Genomic DNA, 22,470 nt, shown 5'->3' on the forward strand with positions numbered 1-22,470 from the left:
CTAAATGAGAAATGTATGTTGAAAAGTGACTGTCAGCAGGGTGAACATAGTGACGGAGACAACTTAAGTCAAGGACGTTTGAGACAAAAAAAAAAAAAAGCCCTTTGGTGCAAAGCCACAATAACAACAAGTGTCACAATAACACAAAATAGACCCAGTGTGTAGAGTTGGAGTTTTATTTTCAATATACAATGAGCATAAAACATGATTGGAGGCTATGACAGAAAAGGAAGTTACCTGCTACAAACACCAACTTTCCTCTGAGACATGAGTGGAATAAAATGAATGGATAATTCACATTGAAACTCCTGTTAACTTTCTTTGTTCTCAGTCTTTAAACAAAAATGACTGCCTAAAATTGTAACAACATTTTTGGCAAAGTTGATATCCCTCACACCCTTTAACAAAATAAAAAACATTTTCCATTAACTTAAAATACATTAAAATATTATTTTTTTCAAGTAACAGATAAGGGAGTTTTGTCCCCCCTCTCAGAAACAATCAGAAATGATTAAATTAAAACCAGAGCGAGACAGGGCTATGCAGAAAGATTCAGAGAATGCTGGCAACACAAGGGGAGAAAAAAAAAAAATAATAATAATTTGTTCACATTGAAAATAAGTCCCTGATAGATACTGTAAAACAAATGAGTCACATTCAGCTTGCTTAGGTAAATATTGACATGGGTTTAGCATTTCTCCCCTTGCTTGTCAAAGCATTCTCATTCATGGTACACAATCGACATAGTCCAGTTTAAAACATCACACTCACCCAAACACTTTCATGGTCCCCCCCCACAACTCTCATACCTAGAGCTCACATTTCATTTTCTCAAAAGGCGCATGGGTGTACATAAGGAATTCATTTCATGATTTTACTTTCCTCTTCTATTAAAATATAGAATCCATTAATATGGGAGGGCTAAAAATAGACCAAATGAAAAAGAAAAAAACAATGGAATACGCGAAGCAGTCATTTCTTTGTTGAATACAGTAGATATAGGACCCCAGAGTTCAAAGTTCAGACATCTTCAGGTCGTGCATGTGGCTGAAGACAAAGAGAACCAAAAAGGCAAAAAAGCTCATCCACTGGTTCTCATCCAATCATTGGGATTACCGTTTCACCTTTGGGTGTGGGTATAGTTCAGCCATCGACTCGGACCTTCAAAGACAATCCCACCTCGTCCTCCCATCTGTAATGGCCTATACATCCTGACCCCTGCTCAGTCCTTCCTCACCATGCTTGTTGAGTGCACACCTTTTCCCTTGTCAGGCTGGCCATCGGGTGTAATCAGTTAAGATAGAAACAAGTATCCAATAAAATAAAATACAAATCGCATAATTAAAACCGCAAACAGGATTTAAAATTCATAGTCATCCTCCGCCATATCGATAGCCCAGGCAAACTTCTCACGCTGAGTTTTGTTGTAGATCTTCTCGATAGGGATACCCCACTTCTTACACCTAGGAAGATGGCAGAAGGATATTAGAGCAATCAACACTGCAGGAGTTTACTCCCTCAACACCAAACCCCTTAACTCACTACTTTTAACTAATCTAAGACACAGCCACGAGTCAACATTTACTCGTAGAACAGTGGGTGCGGATCAAGGGGCAAGCAACGGCGGGTGTAAGACGTTGTGCAGGTTTGTCAACAAGTTTGCGGTCATGTCTCACCAGGCCACAGAGATGCGCGGGTCCAAGTAGTTGAGTTTGGAGGTGCCTAGAGCGATCTGCTTGTTCTCCTCGCGGTCCGTCGCCTGCACCTCTAGCTTCATCAGCTGCTCCTCTAGCCTCTCCACAGCCTTCTTCTTGGTCTCCACGGCTCTGGGGGAGCAAGGGAGGGAACCGGCTACATCTCCATTCCAGCACAAAAGTACCCGTGGATGCCTGAGGCCAATCGTATCTTCATACTTACTTTTTGAACTTCTCATCCCGCCGTACTTTGAGGTCAGCCTTGGCGCTCTTCACGTCCCTCTTTGCGTCCGAGAGCTGGTCCTTCTTTGCATCAATCTGATAGAATTATTATCAACGTTAACAATCTTGAAGTAAACGCCATGTACAACTGGATTATTATTATGTGCATATAAGACTGATATTCCAGAGACAAGTACTCCTAAAATAACCAAGGGAAGAGTATGCATCCAGCTGACAAACACCTAAAAACAAATCAAACATCCTAAACAAAAGCCAGTCTTTGGCAAAGCACCATTAGAATAGTCGTGTGTGTGTGTGTGTGTGTGTGTGTGTGTGTGTGTGTGCCTGCCCCCCCCAGTGCCTCACTTTAGTCTGGAGGTTCTGCATAGACTTCTCAAAGGTCTTGGGTTGGGCCCTCTGATGGTTACACAGAATGGCCACGGCTCTGTTGGCCCGGTTGTACGATAGAATCTTGGCTGGAAGGTTCTCATCAGCTACAAGTAGAGGAGAAAATTGACATTGTTACAACAGTTGCTATAAACTTTACACCGTATTACAAGTGACCAGCTGCACACATATCTACAACATTCCGGAGCTCTCATGTCTTCCATGAAGCTCGCAGGTCTCACCTCGGGTCATACCAATTCAAAAAAGTGTGTTTTGGGCAGGTTGTGCATTCTCAGACCCTCTGCCACGGGTATGCTCACGGCCTTGATGACTTACGGCTGGTGAGCTCCTTCAGCTGCTGCTGAAGGGTGATGGAGGCGTTGTAGGTACGGAACACTTTAGCCGTCAGGCCATCCATCAGCTCCTGGAGGTGCTTGTTCAGAATGGAGGTCTGGAGAGAACACCACCATGAGAAAATATGACAGAATACAAGAGGGGCAGAATTACGAGACAACATCCAATTCCCACACGCGTCTTAGTGCATTCACACTCCAGCGACGTCAAATAAATACACTGCAATTCACAAATAATGTGTATTAAAAGTCCTTCCTCACAAAATTCTTGTTTCGTTCTTACATTGAGCCGGTCAAAGAGGTCGTCCTCTGGCTGCTTGTTCTCCATGAACAGCTGCAGGTTCTTGAAAACCTAATAAAAAGAAGGACAGAATATTTACAACTCGTAACAATAACAGGGAGCAAGCATTCTCTGGACAGGAATCTGGAAACCATTGTAGTTCAACTACAGGGGAAAGACAGAAAATGTTCTGAACTAAAAGCACATTCTTGACGAAGTCCTTACCCGCTTCTCCACTGGGACTTTGTTGTAGTAGCGGATGGAGTCTTTACCCAGAAAGTCAAACTCTACCACAAAATCCTGGCCATCCTTCTCGGGGTACAGGTTGATGTGTTCCACCCTGAGGGAGCAGCAGCCCACTGTGTCCGCCGACTCTCCTTCCTCCTTCTCGTTACCTGCTCTCAGAGCCAACTGGGGCACAGCACCACAGGGAACATGTTACAACCAAACTTGGAACTCTGAGTGAGTGAGTAGAGCAGCAGTCTAACCTTGTCGATGAAGTAGAGTGCCACGGCTCTCTGTCGGATTCTCATCTCCTTGGACTTCCAGTCCTCACGGTACTGGTTCCTCAGCCGTTCCACACACTTCTTCAGATTTCGGGCTGTCTCATACTTCTGCCAGTCCTTTTCTCCCTGCGAACCAACAAACCACCATGAATTGTTGCTAGATTGATTAATCAAATTGGCCTACATGGCCATCAGTGAATGCAATGTCCTACACAAAAAAACAAAAAACATATTCCAGCGCTAGGCCTATACAGGCTACTTGTTGTAGATTATTCACCGCAAATGGCACACTCCGCTCGCGCACCAGAACTATATACTAAACTCAGCAAAAAAATTAACGTCCTCACTCTCAACTGAGTTTATTTTCAGCAAATGTGTAAATATTTGTATGAACATAACATTCAACAACTAAGACAAACTGAACAAGTTCCACAGACATGTGACTAACAGAAATGGATTAGTGTCCCTAAAACAAACAAAAGGGAGGGGGGTCAAAATCAAAAGTAAGTCTGGTGTGGCCACCAGCTGCATTAAGTACTGCAGTGCATCTCCTCATTGACTGCACCAGGTTTTCCAGTTCTTGCTGTGAGATGTTACCCCAATCTTCCACAAAGGCACCTGTAAGTTCCCGGACATTTCTTGGGAGGGCTAGCCATCACTCACCGATCCAACAGGTCCCAGACGTGCTCAATGGGATTGAGATCTGGGCTCGTCGCTGGCCATGGCAGAACACTGACATTTCAGTCTTGCAGGAAATAAGCCATACTGCTCGTTCTGTGTGTGGTGGCATTGTCATGCTGGAGGGTCATGTCAAGATGAGCCGGCAGGAAGGGTACCACATGAGGGAGGAGGATGTCTTCCCTGTAACGCACAGCTTTGAGATGGACTGAGCTTGATGTCATTGCAGGCAGATGATGCGACACAATACCCCAGACCATGACGGACCCTCCACCTCGAGCACGCTCCAAAGTACAGGCCTCGGTGTAACGCTCATTCCTTCGACAATAAACACGAATCCGACCTTCACCCCTGGTGAGACAAAACCGCGACTCGACAGTGAAGATAACTTTTTGCCAGTCCTGTCTGGTCCAGCAATGGTGGGTGTGTGCCGATATCTGCAACGTTGTTGCCGGCGATGTCTGGTGAGGACCTTACAACAGGCCTACAAGCCCCCAGTGCAGCCTCTCTCAGCCTATTGGGGACATTCTGAACACTGGAGGGATTGTGCATTCCTGGTGTAACTCGGGCAATGGTTGCCATCCCGTACCTGTCCCGCAGGTGTGACATTCGGATGTACCGATCCTGTGCGGGTGTTACACGTGGTCTGCCACAGAGGATGATCAGCTATCTGTCCGGTCTCCCTGTAGCGCTGTCTTAGGCATCTCACAGTACAGACATCGCAATTTATTGCCCTGGCCACATCTGCAGTCCTCATGCCTCCTTGCAGCACTCCTAAGGCACGTTCACACATGAGCAGGGACCCCGGGCATCTTTCTTTTGGTGTTTCAGAGTCAGTAGAATGGCCTCTTTTAGTGTCCTAAGTTTTCATAACTGACCTTAATTGCCTAATGTCTGTAAGCTGTTAGTGTCTTAATGAACATGCACCTGTGGAAAGGTTGTTATGTTTCATTGAACAAGCATGGGAAACAGTGTCTAAACCCTTTACAATGAAGATCTGGGAAGTTATTTGGATTTTTACAAATGATCTTTGAAAGACGGGGTCCTTAAAAAAGGGGCGGGAAAGGGGGGGGGGGTTTACACGCACACAGACTCTTGACACTCAGGAAAGGGAGTCGACATGCAAGGAGCCGAGGAATCAATTATTTTGGAGTAGACCAATTACGTCATCGTCTTTAACTTCGGAAAAGTGGCAGAGAAAGGTACGTGATAGCAGTAAAGTCCTGTATGGCAATACTTGTAGAAAGTGAAGGAAATTAAAACTTTGGAATTGAGGTACAGTAATGGTGGTAGAGATGATGCTTAACCATCTGGTTAGGGACACACCGTGAAACCCAAAACCATGGAATTGTTTTAAAGTCATACCAAGGACAATTTGGCTATTTGATTTGGAATTAAGGCACCTAGAAGTATAAAACAATATATAAAAACATGAAAATGTGTTTGGCCTTAAAACTTAGTCCATAAACGCATTGAATAACATTCACTACATGGAACAGATCCACCCCAATATTTTTTGGGAAGTTTTCTTAAGTTATCCTATCAGAGATAAACAAGCATTTGTAAAAAAAAAAAAAAAAAGAAGAAATCATTTAACCCCTTATTTTTGGCACTAAGCAGTGTCCATATATACTTCCATAAAATGTTAACAGGTACCTTCAGACAAGTCTGTGGGCATCACAGAGCAAAACAACCGACATGTACGTGTCCGTGAGAGTCACCTTTCCACAGGGGTGAATGTTAGTGTAGCCAAAATGTTTGGATGTTAGACAGAAGTTGGCTGATCAGCTGTACTGACTTCAGATGAGTAAAATACAGACTGAGAATACCATTGAGAGTCATCTTTCTATAGAAGGGTCATAATAGTTTGTAGGCCAAACTGTTCGGACGCTACAGACAATTGTGATTAGGCCGATTTTTGGGATGTCTCATGGTCTGACCAACACCGCTGTTGCTTTCGTCGCATCTAATGCAAAAAATAAAAACACTGCTTAAAACCGATTATTTTGCAGATTTGATTATGCTATTACATTCACTGGGGGGCACGGACTTCGACCTTACATGGAACCCAAACCGGCTGCACACGTGTGCCATCGTGCATAAATGTATTTTGTCCCCCTACACCAAACACGATCACCACACGCAGGTTAAAATATCAAAACAAACTGAACCAATGACACTAATTTGGGGACAGGTCGAAAAGCATTAAACATGGCAATTTAGCTAGTAAACTTGCTAGCCAATTTGTCCCATTTAGCTAGCTTTGTTGCTTGCTAATTTGTCCTGGGATATAAACATAGAGTTGTTATTTTACCTGAAATGCCCTCTACTCCGACAATTAATCCACACAAAAACAGCCAACAGAATCGTTTCTAGTCATCTCTCCTCCTTCCAGGCATTTATCTTTGAACTTATATGGTGATCCAGCTACACTTTCATAGTATTACCACGACAACCGGCAAAACAGTTCGTCTTCCAATCACCCATGTGAGTACCTGCTTCTATAAACCAATGAGGAGAGGCAGGACTTGCAGCGCAATCTGGGTCAGAAAAAGGAGTTCCATCTTCGCCTTTGGCATCGCAGACGCTCGTTGGGTGCAATAATTGAATAACATGGATTTCAAAATGTATTTTGTGATGCTCGCTCCCGCAACGTGTCCAGTCTGGTCAGCATGTTAGGGAGTTAATGAAAACCGATAAACAAAATGCTAGTCTAATAGGCTGACCACACCGCTCATGTCTCGTGCGCTGCAAAATAGATGTAGGAATATATGTTATTCCATTATAAATAGGACAAATTAGCTAGCAAGTGCAAGCTAAAACTTTGCTAAATTGGCAAAAATGTTTAATGCTTTTCGACCTGTCCCCAAATTAATATAATTGGTTCAGAGTTTGTTTTGATATTTTAACCTGCGTGTCGTGATCGCGTTTGGTGTAGGGGGACAAAATTAATGTACAGTGGGGCAAAAAAAGCATTTAGTCAGCCACCAATCGTGCAAGTTTTCCCACTTAAAAAGATGAGGCCTGTAATTTTTCATCATAGGTATACTTCAACTATGACAGACAAAAGATTTTTTCCCCCCCAGAAAATCACATTGTAGGTTTAATGAATTTATTTGCAAATTATGGTGGAAAATAAGTATTTGGTCAATAAAAGTTTCTCAATACTTTATATACCCTTTGTTGGCAATGACAGAGGTCAAACGTTTTCTGTAAGTCTTCACACACTGTAGCTGGTATTTTGGCCCATTCCTCCATGCAGATCTCCTCTAGAGCAGTGATGTGTCGGGGCTGTTGCTGGGCAACACGGACATTCAACTCCCTCCAAAGATTTTCTATGGGGTTGAGATCTGGAGACTGGCTAGGCCACTCCAGGACCATTAAATGCTTCTTACGAAGCCACTCCGTTGCCCGGGCGGTGTGTTTGGGATCATTGTCATGCTGAAAGACCCAGCCACGTTTCATCTTCAATGCCCTTGCTGATGAGAGGTTCACTCAAAATCTCACGAGACATGGCCCCATTCATGCTTTCCTTTACACGGATCAGTCGTCCTGGTCCCTTGGCAGAAAAACAGCGCCAAAGCATGATGTTTCCACCCCCATGCTTCACATTAGGCATGGTGTTCTTTGGATGCAACTCAGCATTCTTTGTCCTCCAAACACAACGAGTTGAGTTTACCAAAAAGTTATATTTTGGTTTCATCTGACCATATGACATTCTCCCAATCTTCTTCTGGATCATCCAAATGCTCTCTAGCAAACTTCAGACGGGCCTGGACATGTGCTGGCTTAAGCAGGGGGACACGTCTGGCACTGCAGGATTTGAGTCCCTGGCGGCGTAGTGTGTTACTGATGGTAGGCTTTGTTACTTTGTTCCCAGCTCTCTGCAGGTCATTCACTAGGTCCCCCCGTGTGGTTCTGGGATTTTTGCTCACTGTTCTTGTGATCATTTTGACCCCACGGGGTGAGATCTTGCATGGAGCCCCAGATCGAGGGAAATTATCAGTGGTCTTGTATGTCTTCCATTTCCTAATAATTGCTCCCACAGTTGATTTCGTCAAACCAAGCTGCTTACCTATTGCAGATTCAGTCTTCCCAGCCTGGTGCAGGTCTACAATTTGGTTTCTGGTGTCCTTTGACAGCTCTTTGGTCTTGGCCATAGTGAAGTTTGGAGTGTGACTGTTTGAGGTTGTGGACAGGTGTCTTTTATACTGATAACAAGTTCAAACAGGTGCCATTAATACAGGTAACGAGTGGAGGACAGAGGAGCCTCTTAAAGGTCTGAGAGCCAGAAATCTTGCTTGTTTGTAGGTGACCAAATACTTATTTTCCACCATAATTTGCAAATAAATTCATTAAAAAATCCTACAATGTGATTTTCTGGATTTCTCATTTTGTCTGTCATAGTTGAATTGTACCTATGATGAAAATTACAGGCCTCTCATCTTTAAGTGGGAAAACTTGCACAATTGGTGGCTGACTAAATACTTTTTTGCCCCACTGTATGCACGCTGACGCAAGCGCGCAGCCGGTTTTGGTTCTGTGTAATAATTAGAAACCAGAGAGGCAGTCGACCTTTAAATTACTATATAGCGTCCACGAACATCTTTGTTTTGTAGGAATCTGTCTATCGCACAATAAAATTGCTAACAACCTGCTGTCGTATTCACGTGGTTGTCAAGAAACAGGGTACACTCTTTTTATTGATTAAGCAAAAATGACGGCGCTGAAACGGACACTACTTTTTCACTGTGAAAGAGGCTGTGTATGTTGGTTGGTGATACGGATGCGACTGGTCCTTGCACTTTGAAAAGCGTTGACGAGGTGAGTGAAATATTTAAAACAGCAGATGTTGTGTTGTCGATGTTTGATGCTGTGAAATTTGGAATTAGCTCTCATATTAGCAAATCATGTCATGATAATTTGGTTGATACAGGCAAGCACATCAGCCCTTGAGCTCAAATGATTGCGCTCAGTCTCGTGGAAATAGCTGACTATATACACAGCTACACACTGCAACTAACTAGTTGGTTGTTTAACTAGCTAATCTGTCAGGCAAGAAATTGAGTAGCAGTAAATAGGGCTGCACTCAAAGCATCAACCTCAGCTGTCACTTTCGAGCTAGCCATACAGACAACCAGCTAACTAGCCACCGAAATGAAGGCTAGAGTCAGTTATCAGTTGGGTTTAGGTTATCATTTGTCATGTTTGCTTGGTGCAGATATTCATAGGCTGTACTTTGCCCCGTTTTCCTATTATTTGACAGTTTAACTGTCATGTTAGGGTAGTGGATGTCAGCACAGTGGAGCTCATGAGTTGGTTATTTTTTACATTAGCCAGCTAACAAGTTGCTTGTTTGGTCTCTTATTTTTTAACTAGGCAAGTCAGTTAAGAACAAATACTTATCTACAATGATGGCCTACCAAAAGGCCTCCTGCGGGGACTGTGCTGGGATTAAAAATAAAATATAGGACACGACGAGACAACACTACATAGAGACTTAAGACAACCTAGCAAGGCAGCAACACATGGTAGCAGCCCAAAACATGGTACAAACATTGGGCAAAGACAACAGCACAAAGGGCAAGAAGGTAGAGACAATCACACAAAGCAGCCACAACTGTGTACATGATTGGGTCTTTGAAGAGATTGAGAACTGTCCAGTTTGTGTGTGTTGTTTCTACTGATGCAAGTCATTAGGAAACGGTCCCAGTTTCATAACTAATCAGCTAACATTGGTCAACTCTGTAGTTAGTCTGTCAGGCAAGAGTTGATGTGTGCGAGAGAGGAGAATGGGAGGAGTGTCACTATCACAATTTATTATGGAAACCCCTTATTAGGAAGGACAGTATGGTTGAGAAAAAGGAAGGAAGAAAGAGCGAGTGTGACAAGAGATTACCTTCCTGACCACAATTGTATCCTATTTGTTGCTCCTCTCCCTCTGTTCCTCAAGTTAAGTGAAAGTGAGGGAAGTGATGGAGAGTCAAGGCTCAACAGCAAAAGGCAGGGAGGAAGAGTTAGAGATGATTGGAGGGAGAGATAGAGATGTGGCGCAAGGAGGGAGAAGTGAAGCAAGGAAGAGGGAGTGAGGAACAAGAGGATGAAGCAGAGGGACTGCACACACGTGCGCCTGCCCTAAGTCTCCCCATTCACCCAGCATGGACCTAAAGTGACAGTGGCTTTGGAGTTAAAAAAAAAAAAAAAGTGGTAGAACCTGTTCGAGCTTGTAATGATTACAACAAGAAATGGTTGACCATATTTTACCCCCTTTTTCGTAGTATCCAATCATTAGTAGTTACTATCTTGTCTCATCGCTACAACTCCCGTTCACGCTCGGGAGAGGCGAAGGTCAAAAGTCACGCATCCTCCGAAACACAACCCAACCACACTGCTTCTTAACACAGCGGGCATCCAACCCGGAAGCCAGCCGCACCAATGTGTAGGAGGAAACACCGTTCACCTGGCGACCTTGGCTAGCGCGCACTGCGCCCGGCTCGCCACAGGAGTCGCTGGTGCGCGATGAGACAAAGATATCCCTACCGGCCAAACCCCCCCTAACCTGGACGACGCCAGGCCAATTGCACGTCGTCCCCACAGACCTCCCAGTCACGACCGGGTGCGAACCCAGAGTCTCTAGTGGCACAGCTAGCGCTGCGATGCAGTGCCCTAGACCACTCTGCCACCTGGGAGGCTCCAGGTTGACCATCTTGACCAAACAATGTTTGAAGCACAGGCAGAAGTTGGAATTATGCGTTTTTGGGGATGCTCAACAATGCATACATTGTGGGGGACCCTGAAAAGGTCCCTTCCCAGAAACCACAGGTGCTGGTCCCTGAAGGCCTTCAAAATGCAGCTTGCGCATTCAGTTTGATATGGCTACAGTGGCAGGAAAAGGAGAGCCAAGACTGGCACCAGGGTGTGTACCGAGTTGTAACTCAATTTGAAAGCAGGTGAGGTTTGAAGGGCGCAAGAAAGGGTGTTGTGTGTGTATCCAGAGTAGAGGTCGAGTGATTAATTAGGGCCGATTAAGTTCATAACAATCGAAAATCTGTATTATTGGACACCAATTATTATTTATTTTTTAAATCTTTATTTATTTAACTAGGCAAGTCAGTTAAGAACACATTCTTATGTTCAATGATGGCCTAGGAACGGTGAGTTAACTGCCTCGTTCAGGGGCAGAACAGATTTTCACCTTGTCAGCTTGGGGATCCAATCTTGCAACTTTACAGTTAACTAGTCCAAAGCAATAACGACCTGCCTCTCGTTGCACTCCACAAGGAGACGGCTTACTGCATTCGCGTAACAGGCAAAGTTGCTAGCTAGTTAAACTTATTTTAAAAAATCATAATCACTAGTTACCTACACATGGTTGATGATATTACTAGATATTATCTAGTGTGTCCTGCGTTGCATATAATCTGACTGAGCATACAAGTATCTGACTTTGCGGTGGTAGGCAGAAGCAGGCGCATAAACATTCAAACAACATTTGTGTGCGCTTTGCCAGCAGCTCTCCATTGTGCATCAAGCATTGCGCTGTTTATGACTTCAAGCCTATCAACTCCCGAGATGAGGCTGGTGTAACCGATGTGAAATGGCTAGCTAGTTAGCGCGCGCTGATAGCACTTCAAACGTCACTCGCTCTGAGCCTTGGTGTGGTTGTTCCCCTTGCTCTGCATGGGTAATGCTGCTTCGAGGGTGGCTGTTTTCGTTGTGTTCCTGGTTCGAGCCCAGGGAGGAGCGGAAGCTATACTGTTACACTGGCAATACTAAAGTGCCTATAAGAACATCCGATAGTCAAAGGTTAATGAAATACAAGTGGTATAGAGGGAAATAGTCCTATAATAACTACAACCTAAAAAACTTCTTACCCGGGAATATTGAAGACTCATGTTAAAAGGAACCACCAGCTTTCATATGTTCATGTTCTGAGCAAGAAACTAAAACGTTAGCTTTCTTACATAGCATATACTGCACTTTTACTTTCTTCTCCAACACTTTGTTTTTGCATTATTTAAACCAAATTGAACATTTCATTATATTAAGTTAAAATAAGTGTTCATTCAGTATTGTTGCAATTGTCATTATTACAAATAAAATACATGTTTTAAAAAAATTGTCCGATTAGTCGGTATCAGCTTTTTGGGTCCTCCAATAATCGGTATCGTCGTTGAAAAAAATCACTCTGTCGACCTCTAATCCAGAGTGAACACAGGGCAAAGAGTGAGGTGTAGAAACCTCCTTTGGGTGCTCTAGGTGTTCTGTGCCACGTTGCAGGATGGGGGCGTGCTTCCAGAAGTTCCATGACATGTAGGTTAAATGCAAACACTAAAAGTGACTGAAATGTGAAATTGGGACTACAAAAATCTTGTGTCTCTGAACAGTTGTTTTGTATCGTCATCTGCCTCCATCTAATACTTGTTACATTTCACTGAATTGTGAAGTAGGCCACTATTTCAACATCGTCAGGCCTGGTCTGTACTAAATCTGGAAAAGGTTACCTACATGAAGTAGTTATTTGCATTGTTACAGAAGTAAGAATCGTTGTCAATCAGCCTACTTTGTGTGGGTTTTGAAATACTTTCTGAATATTGTTCTTTGGCCACATTGGATAATTGTATTATGTAAATAATATTTTAGTATAATATTATACTTGGTACATTGAGTGAGTCATTTAGTCAAATTTACAATTTAAATACTCGGTGGTTTTGTGAGTGTCTAGACAATGGAAGACAGTGTTATTCGTTTTGACATGTGGCATCATTAAAAGATGTACCCTTTAAAAGTTAGCTAAAAAAACATGACTTTACAATAGAGGTCGACTGATTATCATTTTAACACCGATAGGAGGACAAAAAGAAAGCCCAAACCAATTAATTGGCCGATTTATATATTTATAATAATGACAAAACGTTTATTCTTTCAGTGAAATACAGAACCGTTACGTATTTTATTGAATGGGTGGCACCCAAGTCTAAATATTACTGTTACATTGCACAACCTCCAATGTCATAATTATGTAAAATTCTGGCAAATTAATTACTGTCTTTGTTAGGAAGAAATGGTCGTCACAGTTCACAATGAGCCAGGCTGGCCAAACTGCTGCATATACCCTGACTCGGCTTACACTGAACGCAAGAGAAGTGACACAATTTCCCTAGTTAATATTGCCCGCTAACATGAATTTCTTTGAACTAAATATGCAGGTTAATATATACTTGTGTATTGATTAAGAAAATCATTGATGTTTATGGTTAGGTACATTGGTGCTACGATTGCGCTTTTGTTAAATCGTCACCCGTTTGGCAAAGTAGGCTGTGATTCGATGATAAATTAACAGGCACCACATTGATTATATGCAACGCAGGACAAGCTAGATAAACTAGTAATATCAACCATGTGTAGTTAACTAGTGACTATTTTAAGATTGTTTTTTTATAAGTTTAATGCTAGCTAGCAACCTACTTTGGCTCCTTGCTGCACTCGCGTAACAGCTGGTCAGCCTGTTAGTCTAATCAGCCATGCCGATTAATCGGTCAACCTCTAGTTTACAAGTTATGCCTGTTTGAAATGTGAGAAAATTAATTCTTAAATTCTCAGTAATCTACAGCAGAATTCTAGAATTATTTGGTCTAAAGGGTTAAACGTTAAAATGTTTCCATTTGTCACATCCCTAGACGCAAATGCAAGTGTTTTGGTTGCAGTCAAGCCCTGGCCATTGGCATCTCAAGTGAGAGTATATTAAACGACTAAAGTACCCCGATGTCTCTGCATCCACTATGAGCCATAATGAAGATGCCCCTACTAGTCAACCTACCTTGATTCTGGAGCTGGGGTTCAGCATGATGTACTTTATAGCGCCTTGGATGTTCTCGGTCCACGACACCAGCCAGGTCACCTTGTTGTCATGACGCACCTCCTTCCATTTGGTGCCAGGGGGAGGCTTGGGGTGCTTGGAGCCCCTGTGGAAGAGACATACAAAGTGGGTGAGTGAGAGCAAGTCTTCAGATGCACAAATCAGGTCCAAACAAGCAGCCCATGTGTCAAAGTAATCCAGAAAACACTTGTAGAAAACAAAGCCTTTTCTATCAATATGTTCATATTGCCACCTGCAACCAGGACCCCCTCACTCACTTGCTGCAGTTGATGATGATGTCCTCAGGGCGGATGCGGCGCTTCAGCATGCCCATCTTGGGGTGGTCTCCTCGGCCACGGAATAGACCCGGGGGCTCAATGCGAAAGTTAGCGATGCGCTCCTTGTGGTTATCCATGATGCAGAAGCCATACTCCTGGAGGAGGCGCTCGTTCTCCACTTTGATTTTCTACAACAAGCAGAGAACCAGAGTCAAACCAGTTAGATCTGGTAGTCAGTAGCACCCAGGACCAGCCTGAAGATACTATGTATTACCATTCTCTGCCGCCTAGGGTAGAACTTTTGGACAGTCGTGTTTAAAAAATAAAGTATTGTTCTAGCTCACCAGTTTATCATCTTTAGTCATGGCCTTTCTGGCCTCAGACTGAGCCTTGAAGTATTCCCCCATCTCATTGAAGTTACACTTCTTCAGGTCTGTAATCTTAGACTTCTCCTCAGAGGCCATTTCCTGTAGGAGAGGGGATGAAGTTAGACAAGTCATGAATTACTATACAATTAAAACCAATGAGATTTTTAATAAGCAGGTAATTTGCAAACCCAAAGTATACAGCCTTGAACATCCCCTACCTTTCTCCAATCTTTGAAGAAGTTTTTCCGGAAGGTGTCCTTGGTAGTGTACTCATGGTCCAGCATTTTGGCAAAGAAGGTGGCTACCTCCTCAGCTTCGGGGCTGAGCTTCATCTGCTTCCCTATTTAGATTTCAACGGACTTGTTAAATCAGCCAATCCCACGATTTCCACTGAGCAACTTAACCACATAGATAGACCAAGTGTCATAGAATTAGCAGCACTTGAGTATTAATCTTACCATCATAGAAAAATCTGACATTGCTGGGAAGAGGTTCATAAGGTGCTGCCATGACTGGGCCTTTATGTTCTAGAAAACTCCATTTGGAACCATCTGTTGCCCTCTCCTCTTCCCACCTGTAGTCCAACCGGGTACAATGTAGATTGGTGAGAAGGAAATGATTGATGCACAAATTACTTTGTCCAACAAAGATACACAGAACATCCATATTTGAGCATTCCATAACAAAGTACCACTCAGTCAGTGTGCCTTCACAACAAGTCTGTAGCAACACAGCTGGCGGGCAACTATGAAACTCACCACTTCCACTTCTCCTCAGGCTCCTTCTTTGCTTTCTTTTTCCCATCAGCAACTTCCCCTTTCTTGTTTTTCTGTGTCTTTTTGGGCTTGATATCCTTTACAATAAACAGAAGAAACGCTTGAGTCTTTCTCTCAAGGGATCATTGAAATAGAGCCAATATTAATCTGAACATTTCCCATACCTCATCTTGTTTCCTCTTCTTTGCCTTCTTGTCCACTTTGTCATTTTCAAGTTTAATTTTTTTGGGTTTGAATTCAGTTCTGAAAAAAAAAAAAACCTTATGGTGAGGCCGGAATGCAATGGTAGATTCAACAACGATCTTGGTCTTCTCTACACCAAAAGAAACCTGGGGAGTTCTTGCAAAGCCAACAATGACCAAACATTAGATTTCCCAACATAATTAGGACAAACCAGATGTGGTTGGTCAAAACATGGCAACTAAAACTAAAAATCTTCATTGTACAAATACAACAGGGCCAAAGGAATAAAATGGGCCAGCTGACAGAAGTCAGTCCAGATCTACTTACTCATCATGGTCACGCTCTCTCTTCAGGGACTTGGGAGAGTGGTAGACATCATCATTGTTCGGCTCAGGCTTAATGCGAGGAGGGCTGGTGATAGAAATCAAACATTTAGTTTCATTGTGCATTTTGAAGTCAGATATGTAACCAGCAATTGTATACAGCAGAAATGTACAATAAACTAAAAACGTACCTGGAAAAGCCATTCTCTTTTTCCTTCTTCGGCTTGATCTGCAAGATGACAACGAAGAATTAAAACATGCATATTGTTAATCGCTATAAATTACGGTTTGCACTGAAGGTGAGACTGGACAAAAAAAATAAATTGACATACTGATTGGCACATCTAAACCAAAATGGTAGCAATGCAGCCATCTCTATGGGACAAATTAGCACCCTCACCTCCTTCCTCTTGTCTTTTTCCCTATGTCTGTCTGTGCTGCCATCTTTGTGCTTAATTCTCTCCTTTTCCTTTTCTCCATGCTTCTTTTCAGAGAATTCCTTATGGTCACTGGAATTTGACAGATTACAAAAACATTCCATCAGGATCAGTTACTAGACCTAAATACCAATAGGGAAATTGACTAACTCGAGAATGTTTAGGATTTACTAGACTAGAGCAACAAAAAGTGACTCTTGCCCTATGCTCATTCATGCACAACCTGCTTAGACACGACCATACAAACACCAACGTTAAAGAGCTCGTCAAAGCAAATGTTTGGGTGTCAAATTACTGCCCCAGCGCACTAGATTTCCCCTTCCATTACTAGACACTCATTTACCTATGCAACCCTGCTTAAGAGTGGTGACTCATACCTGTTTCCATATTTTGAATTCTCACGCTCCTTATGGTCCTTGTGTTTGTGTTCTTTATCCTTGTACTTATCTTTATGCTTGTGAGAATCTGCAAAGAGAAAAATAATGATGACCATAGAGCAATAGCAATGGTGTCTTTTTGTAGGCACCAACTCCACTATGGTTCATTACATAAAGCATATGGGGAAATAAACTTAGTTTTGGGATAAAAGCCACAGGCTTAGGAGACCTTAGTTTTGTTTTATGAGAATCCCCAAATGTCACTGAATTTTGAAGCATTTGTATAATTAAAAAACAACAAAAGCTTCATAATTCATAAAGGTCTTTGACTAAGGTCTCTCTAGCTCATGTTAACCTCTGATCTTATTTCAGGGTTTATCCCAAACCATATCCCTCCCCCATTAATTTTCCCCAAAGGAATGGCCGAACAAACCAGAGGTAAGTAATTTCCGGGTTTTAGGACTACGAGCTGGTGATCTCTATTGACAAAGGAAAAATACCCACCTTCTCCAACCCATCTCTAAACCCGGCAGGTGAAAGCAGGCCAAAACTAAAGAACAAAAAGACATCTACCGCACCAGGAACAACGGGTAAACGATACCACTCAAAACAAGTTCAGACAAGATTCGTGGTGAAAACTAAACAGGTAGTTCAAAATAAAGTCCCCAACAGGCAGAGTGAGAAAATAAATACACAAGTGCATAAAAAGACATGGGAAGATAGTGTTGTAATGTCTGAATGCATGACTAGATAGGCACGATCCCGCTCTAAGCTCAGAGCCCTCATCCACCACCCAGGTGGGAATCTGAATACTGCCTGTCAGATTGTGTGGGCATGTGTCAACCAGAATAAAATGACTGGTTGGTACTGGTAGCATTTGGATTAGGGCCATCTTATCCCGTTAACTTGAGGTAGATTTGCATTTTGGGGCCCTTGTTTGTGACAGACCAAACACCATCAATAGAACACCCTTCACAAATTCAGGTCAGACTGAGGATTGGGAGTACTGTGGGCAGATGAAGTTATGAATTTGTGCTGTGGGAGAGGATATGCCTTACATGGTAAGACAGCTCCTCCTAGTGCGCAGTGACAGCGAAGGTACATTTTTACTGGGACACAGTATCAACATGAAAGAAAAAGGGGAGCAAGACAAGTTAACAGGCCTAGTCTAGCTTCAATACTCATCTCATATGTATATACTGCATTCTATACTCTTCTACTGCATCTTAGTCTATGCCGCTCTGATATTGCTTGTCCACATTTTATTATCCTTAACTCCAATCTTCTCTAGTTGACAGACAGACACAGGCACTTGAGTCAAACGAGCTGACAGCCAAAGAAACTTAATACATTAAATTACTTTCATGCATTGCCATCAAGGCATGTTTTGAAAAGGTGTGAGGCATAAAAATAAGTGACTCAGTAACAAGGTTCTATACCCTACAGCAAGCTCCTGGTTCAGACAACAATAAACTAAACATCTCTGATCGTCAGATCATGAGCACAATACTGTATTTACAACCAAATAGGATACAAAGTTACCCTAGAGGCAAAAATAGTTAGGGATTGCAGAATGAATGTAGGCTATAGTTCTTACAAGCTATAAAATTATCAAATTCTATCACAGTATTGGGCCAAGCACTTGCAGTGGCTTGCACCGTTTACAAATATCTAGTGATAGGATGAGGGTACATTACAGCTTTTCATGTAGATTTTAAATGCAATACATCAGTGCAAATCAAGGAATGAATCTACATTTGGAAAGTATTTAGACCTGGACTTCCTCCACATTTGTATTCAAAAATATTACCTTTACGTAAGTAGTCGGACGTTTTACCCAGTACTTTGTTGAGGCAGCGATTATAGCCTTGAGTCTTGCTGGGTATGATGTCACAAGTGTGGCACACCTGTATTTGGAGAGTTTCTCCCATTCTCTCAAGCTGTCCCATTGCTGCACAGCTAATTTTAGGGTTCTCCAGAGATATTCGATCGGGTTCAAGTCCGGGCTCTGGCTGGGCCACCCAAGGACATTCAGAGACTTGTCCCGAAGCCACTCCTGTGTTGTCTTGGCTGTGTGCTTAGGGTGGTTGTCCTGTTGGAAGGTGAACCTTTGCCCAAGTCTGAGGTCTTGAGCAGGTATTCATCAAGGAGCTCTGTACTTTGCTCTGTTCGCCTTCGCCACGATTATGACTAGTCTCCTAGTCCCTGCCACTACAAAAATAATAATCCTCCCACGGCATGATGCTGCCACCACGCTTCACCGTAGGGATGGTGCCAGAGAATCTTGTCTCATGGTCTGTCTTTAGGTGCCTTTTGGCAAACTCAAAGCAGGCTGTCATGTGCCTTTTACTGAGGAGTGGCTTCCATTTGGCCACAAAGGCCTGATTGGTGGGGTACTGCAGAGATGGTTGTCCTTCTGGAAGGTTCTCCCATCTCCACAGAGGACCTCTTTCAGAGTGACCATCAGATTCTTGGTCACCTCCCTGACCAAGGCCTTTCTCCCCGATTGCTAAGTTTGGCCAGATGGCAAGCTCTAGGAAGAGTCTTGGTGGTTCCAAACTCCTTCCATTTAAGAATGGAGGCCATTGTGTTATTGGGGACCTTCAATACTGCCTACATGTTAGCCTTTTCGAGATCTGTGACTCGACCTAATTATGTCTCGGAGCTCTACATACAATGCCTTCGACCTCATGGCATGGTTTTTTGCTCTGACACGCACGGTCAACTCTGGGACCTTCTCTAGACAGGCATGCCTTTCCAAATCATGTCTAATTTTTTACATTTCTCGTCCCTAAAATTTCTAAAAAGCTGTTTTGATTTTGTCTTGTTGGGTAGTGCGTAGATTGAGAAACATATATTTTTTTAAATCAATTTAAAAAAAGGCTGTAATGTAACAGGAAAGGCTGTTATGAGACACGCCACATTAGAAAATGGGGTCAATGCACTGTTCTAACAACTTTACATCCGAATTGAGAGCGATGGCTTCTTTGCATGTCAAAACCCACCCTCTATCTGGACATAGAAGCTGACACTTAAGACTCCTTGGGAAAGATTTTTGGTCGGTCAAAAGCTGTAGGATGTTGTGGCAGCCAACCATGATGTCCTAAGGCCTAGTAGTGGAACCCTTGTTCATAGGAAATACATTCTCCTGTATTGACATGACTTGTTTGACATTGTTCAGGTAGAGAACCTTTCAGAAAAGCAATTTTTACTTAGTGGCAAGGGGAAGCATGTAGCTTGTGAGACCCCCGAAAGGTCATTCATACTTGTTAAATACCACTGCTGGGTTTTTACTTGTTTTAGGTAGATCTCAGTAGCCATGTGGGTCAGGCAATGGCAACAAAGCTATCAATGAATTCAGTCCTAAACAATATATATAACAGACATATGGTAGTAACATATGTACTGCTATAATATGTTGTACAAGAAGTCTGGCAAGGGTGTTACTTAAATACTCCATAGGTTTACAACTAGCTAAAGTAAATGTGCCTTTTTATGAAGAAACAGTAGCTATCCATAATAAATTCAGGTAAGACTGTACCAGAATGCTGTTTAAGCTAAATTGGGCTATCAGATGATTGTACTACTTTCAGCACTGTGAATCATGTCTGATCCAAACGCTCCTGCGTGTTTCGCCTCCATATCACCGCCATCTGCACTTCAGCTATGTTTTCTACAGTCAGAAAAAAGAAAATGGCGCAGAGACTAAGTCCTCAACCCCCAAACACTTACTTTCAGACCCGGAATGTGGCATTTTACGAAGGCCAACAACAAAATCTAATTTGACATACCAATAAAACACATCCAGGTCTTTATGAATCTATGTTCAGATCGAGATTATAAAATGTCTAAAAACTATTAAAGAGCCACCCATTTGAACAATAGGCGCTTGTGAGTGAGGCAGAGGACTTAGTCTCTGGACGCCATTTCTGTCCTTTGCTAAACTATCAGTCTGGCTAGCGAACTAGCACAAGCTAGCTAGCTAGTAAATAGATTCAGACAACTTTAAAATGTCCTCAAGATGCCATTCATTTAGCAATAGTTAAAGTACATACAGGCAAGATCACATATTAAAATGCTAAATGGATCGCAGGCTAACTGTGCGGAGTCTGCGGACAGGTCAGAATTCGAAGGAGAAAAATCATTGTGACATTTCAGGTTGACACATCACACTTACCATTGACCCGAGAGCCGGAGTCGATCTGCAAATTTTAAAACAAAGATTGATTAGGCATCTTAGTTGATGGCTTTCTAGCTAGATATTTAACTTTGAACTCTGTCTAACAGCTAGCTAGCCTAACGTCAGCTATCTAGCAACCCTGATGTGATGGCTGGCCAGTGACTGGTCTTATATGGCTTTCAACAGCAATTAGCTGCCTTAGCTTAGTTAGCTAAAGTTAGTTTACAATTGTGTGGACATAACGTTAACGACATTGTGAAAATCACATAACAGGATTAAAAAGTACGACAACACTTAAATATTACTGTCACGTTTGTAGCAGCCAATTATATACAGTTCACAGCGATTAGCTAGCCAAGTTATCTAGCTAGGTCACTCGCTAACGTTAGCTAGCTAAGTTAGTGTAGCTGAGGCAAATAAAACAGCAAGCGGTTTTAATATCCTACACAACTGACACTGCAAAATATTCCAAAGGTTACCTGGCTATCGTTGTGAGAATGATCTCCACTCATTTCCAGTTCTTGATCTGTTAAAAACAATGTGTGAAACCTACGGGAAGAAAACGCCGGCGAATTGACACGGACAGTATGAAGAAAGGAACAGTTGTGCAAAAGATTTAAGTCCGAGTTCTATGAAAATGCGCATGCTCATGTCTTTTAAATGGGCGGGGAAACGCGTTGGCCAATTGTAGCCCCTCCCTCTAAAAGTGTTCTTCGGTCCATGTCGTTTCCTCTGGTTTCCACAGAACATGCATACTACTGTAAACCAGCTAGAAGTAAGGTGCCACACAGCACACACCCAGTGGCGAGCCGTCATTCAGGGAAGGTGTTTTGAACCTCACATTTTTAGGTAAATTAAAAAAGTAATAATTATATTTTTGGGGGGCTTGCCTGTTTTGCTTGTTATTTTGGCGTGTCACATATCAGTTTGCAAACAATATAACAAGAAAAAATGGATTGAGTTAATAAAACATGGTCTCTGTTTTGCTTTCTTGAGTAAAGCAGCTCCAAAATGCAGGTGTTTCAGCCTAGCTCAGTGCTTTCTGTGGTGGTGGGGCAAGCCAGCAGAAAATACAGAGCTTTGCACATGATTGGCTCAGTTTTGTGTCATGATTGGCTCAGTTTTCTGTCATTCATGGGACAGTATGTCACCCCCAAGTCTAAGGTTAGAGCTTGAAAATTTTAGCCCCTTGTTTTCTGCCATAGAGTTATATTGGAAGTGCCCATCCAAGAAGGCTCAATGTCATTGGCCACAGATAGAATGACATCAAATCATGTTATATCTACAGTAGCTTTGATTGGACTGATCATGTCAACATCTTACTTTCAAAGTCTTAGCTAGCAGTCATCATAATAAAGCAAGTCGACAATCTACTGTCAAATCCTTTTTAATCCTTGTCATTTGAAGAGAAATAATGAAGCAAATTTATAGATGAAACGTATCGGTGCTCATCGGCCATTGGACATAAAGATTACACAACAAGTTGGAAATGGCAAATTCAACAATGAGTCGTTTGGAAGGAATCAGTGGCTAACTGCAAGCAGTGCAAAGCAATCAGTATCAGTAGAC

The 22,470-nt window shown here is 42.6% G+C and overlaps 1 protein-coding gene across 1 annotated transcript; it reads right to left on the bottom strand.

Moving 5' to 3' along the window:
• Nucleotides 1-162: 162 nt before the first annotated feature.
• LOC112254380 (DNA topoisomerase 1-like) lies at nt 163-21,532 on the bottom strand. Its single transcript, XM_042324300.1, has 21 exons — nt 21,381-21,532; nt 20,899-20,923; nt 16,722-16,809; nt 16,308-16,416; nt 16,099-16,136; nt 15,912-15,995; nt 15,566-15,644; nt 15,384-15,478; nt 15,084-15,199; nt 14,844-14,965; nt 14,602-14,724; nt 14,258-14,445; nt 13,941-14,085; nt 3,425-3,568; nt 3,162-3,347; nt 2,940-3,008; nt 2,640-2,754; nt 2,283-2,410; nt 1,918-2,012; nt 1,677-1,826; nt 163-1,463 (listed from the first exon to the last, which is right to left on the bottom strand). Exons 1-21 carry the CDS (start codon nt 21,411-21,413, stop codon nt 1,361-1,363), a joined length of 2,235 nt encoding a protein of 744 aa, XP_042180234.1. The 5' UTR covers nt 21,414-21,532; the 3' UTR covers nt 163-1,360.
• Between the last annotated feature and the right edge of the window lie 938 nt (nt 21,533-22,470).

The sequence above is a fragment of the Oncorhynchus tshawytscha genome, linkage group LG07, assembly GCF_018296145.1.
Source record: "Oncorhynchus tshawytscha isolate Ot180627B linkage group LG07, Otsh_v2.0, whole genome shotgun sequence".
NCBI lineage: Eukaryota > Metazoa > Chordata > Actinopteri > Salmoniformes > Salmonidae > Oncorhynchus > Oncorhynchus tshawytscha.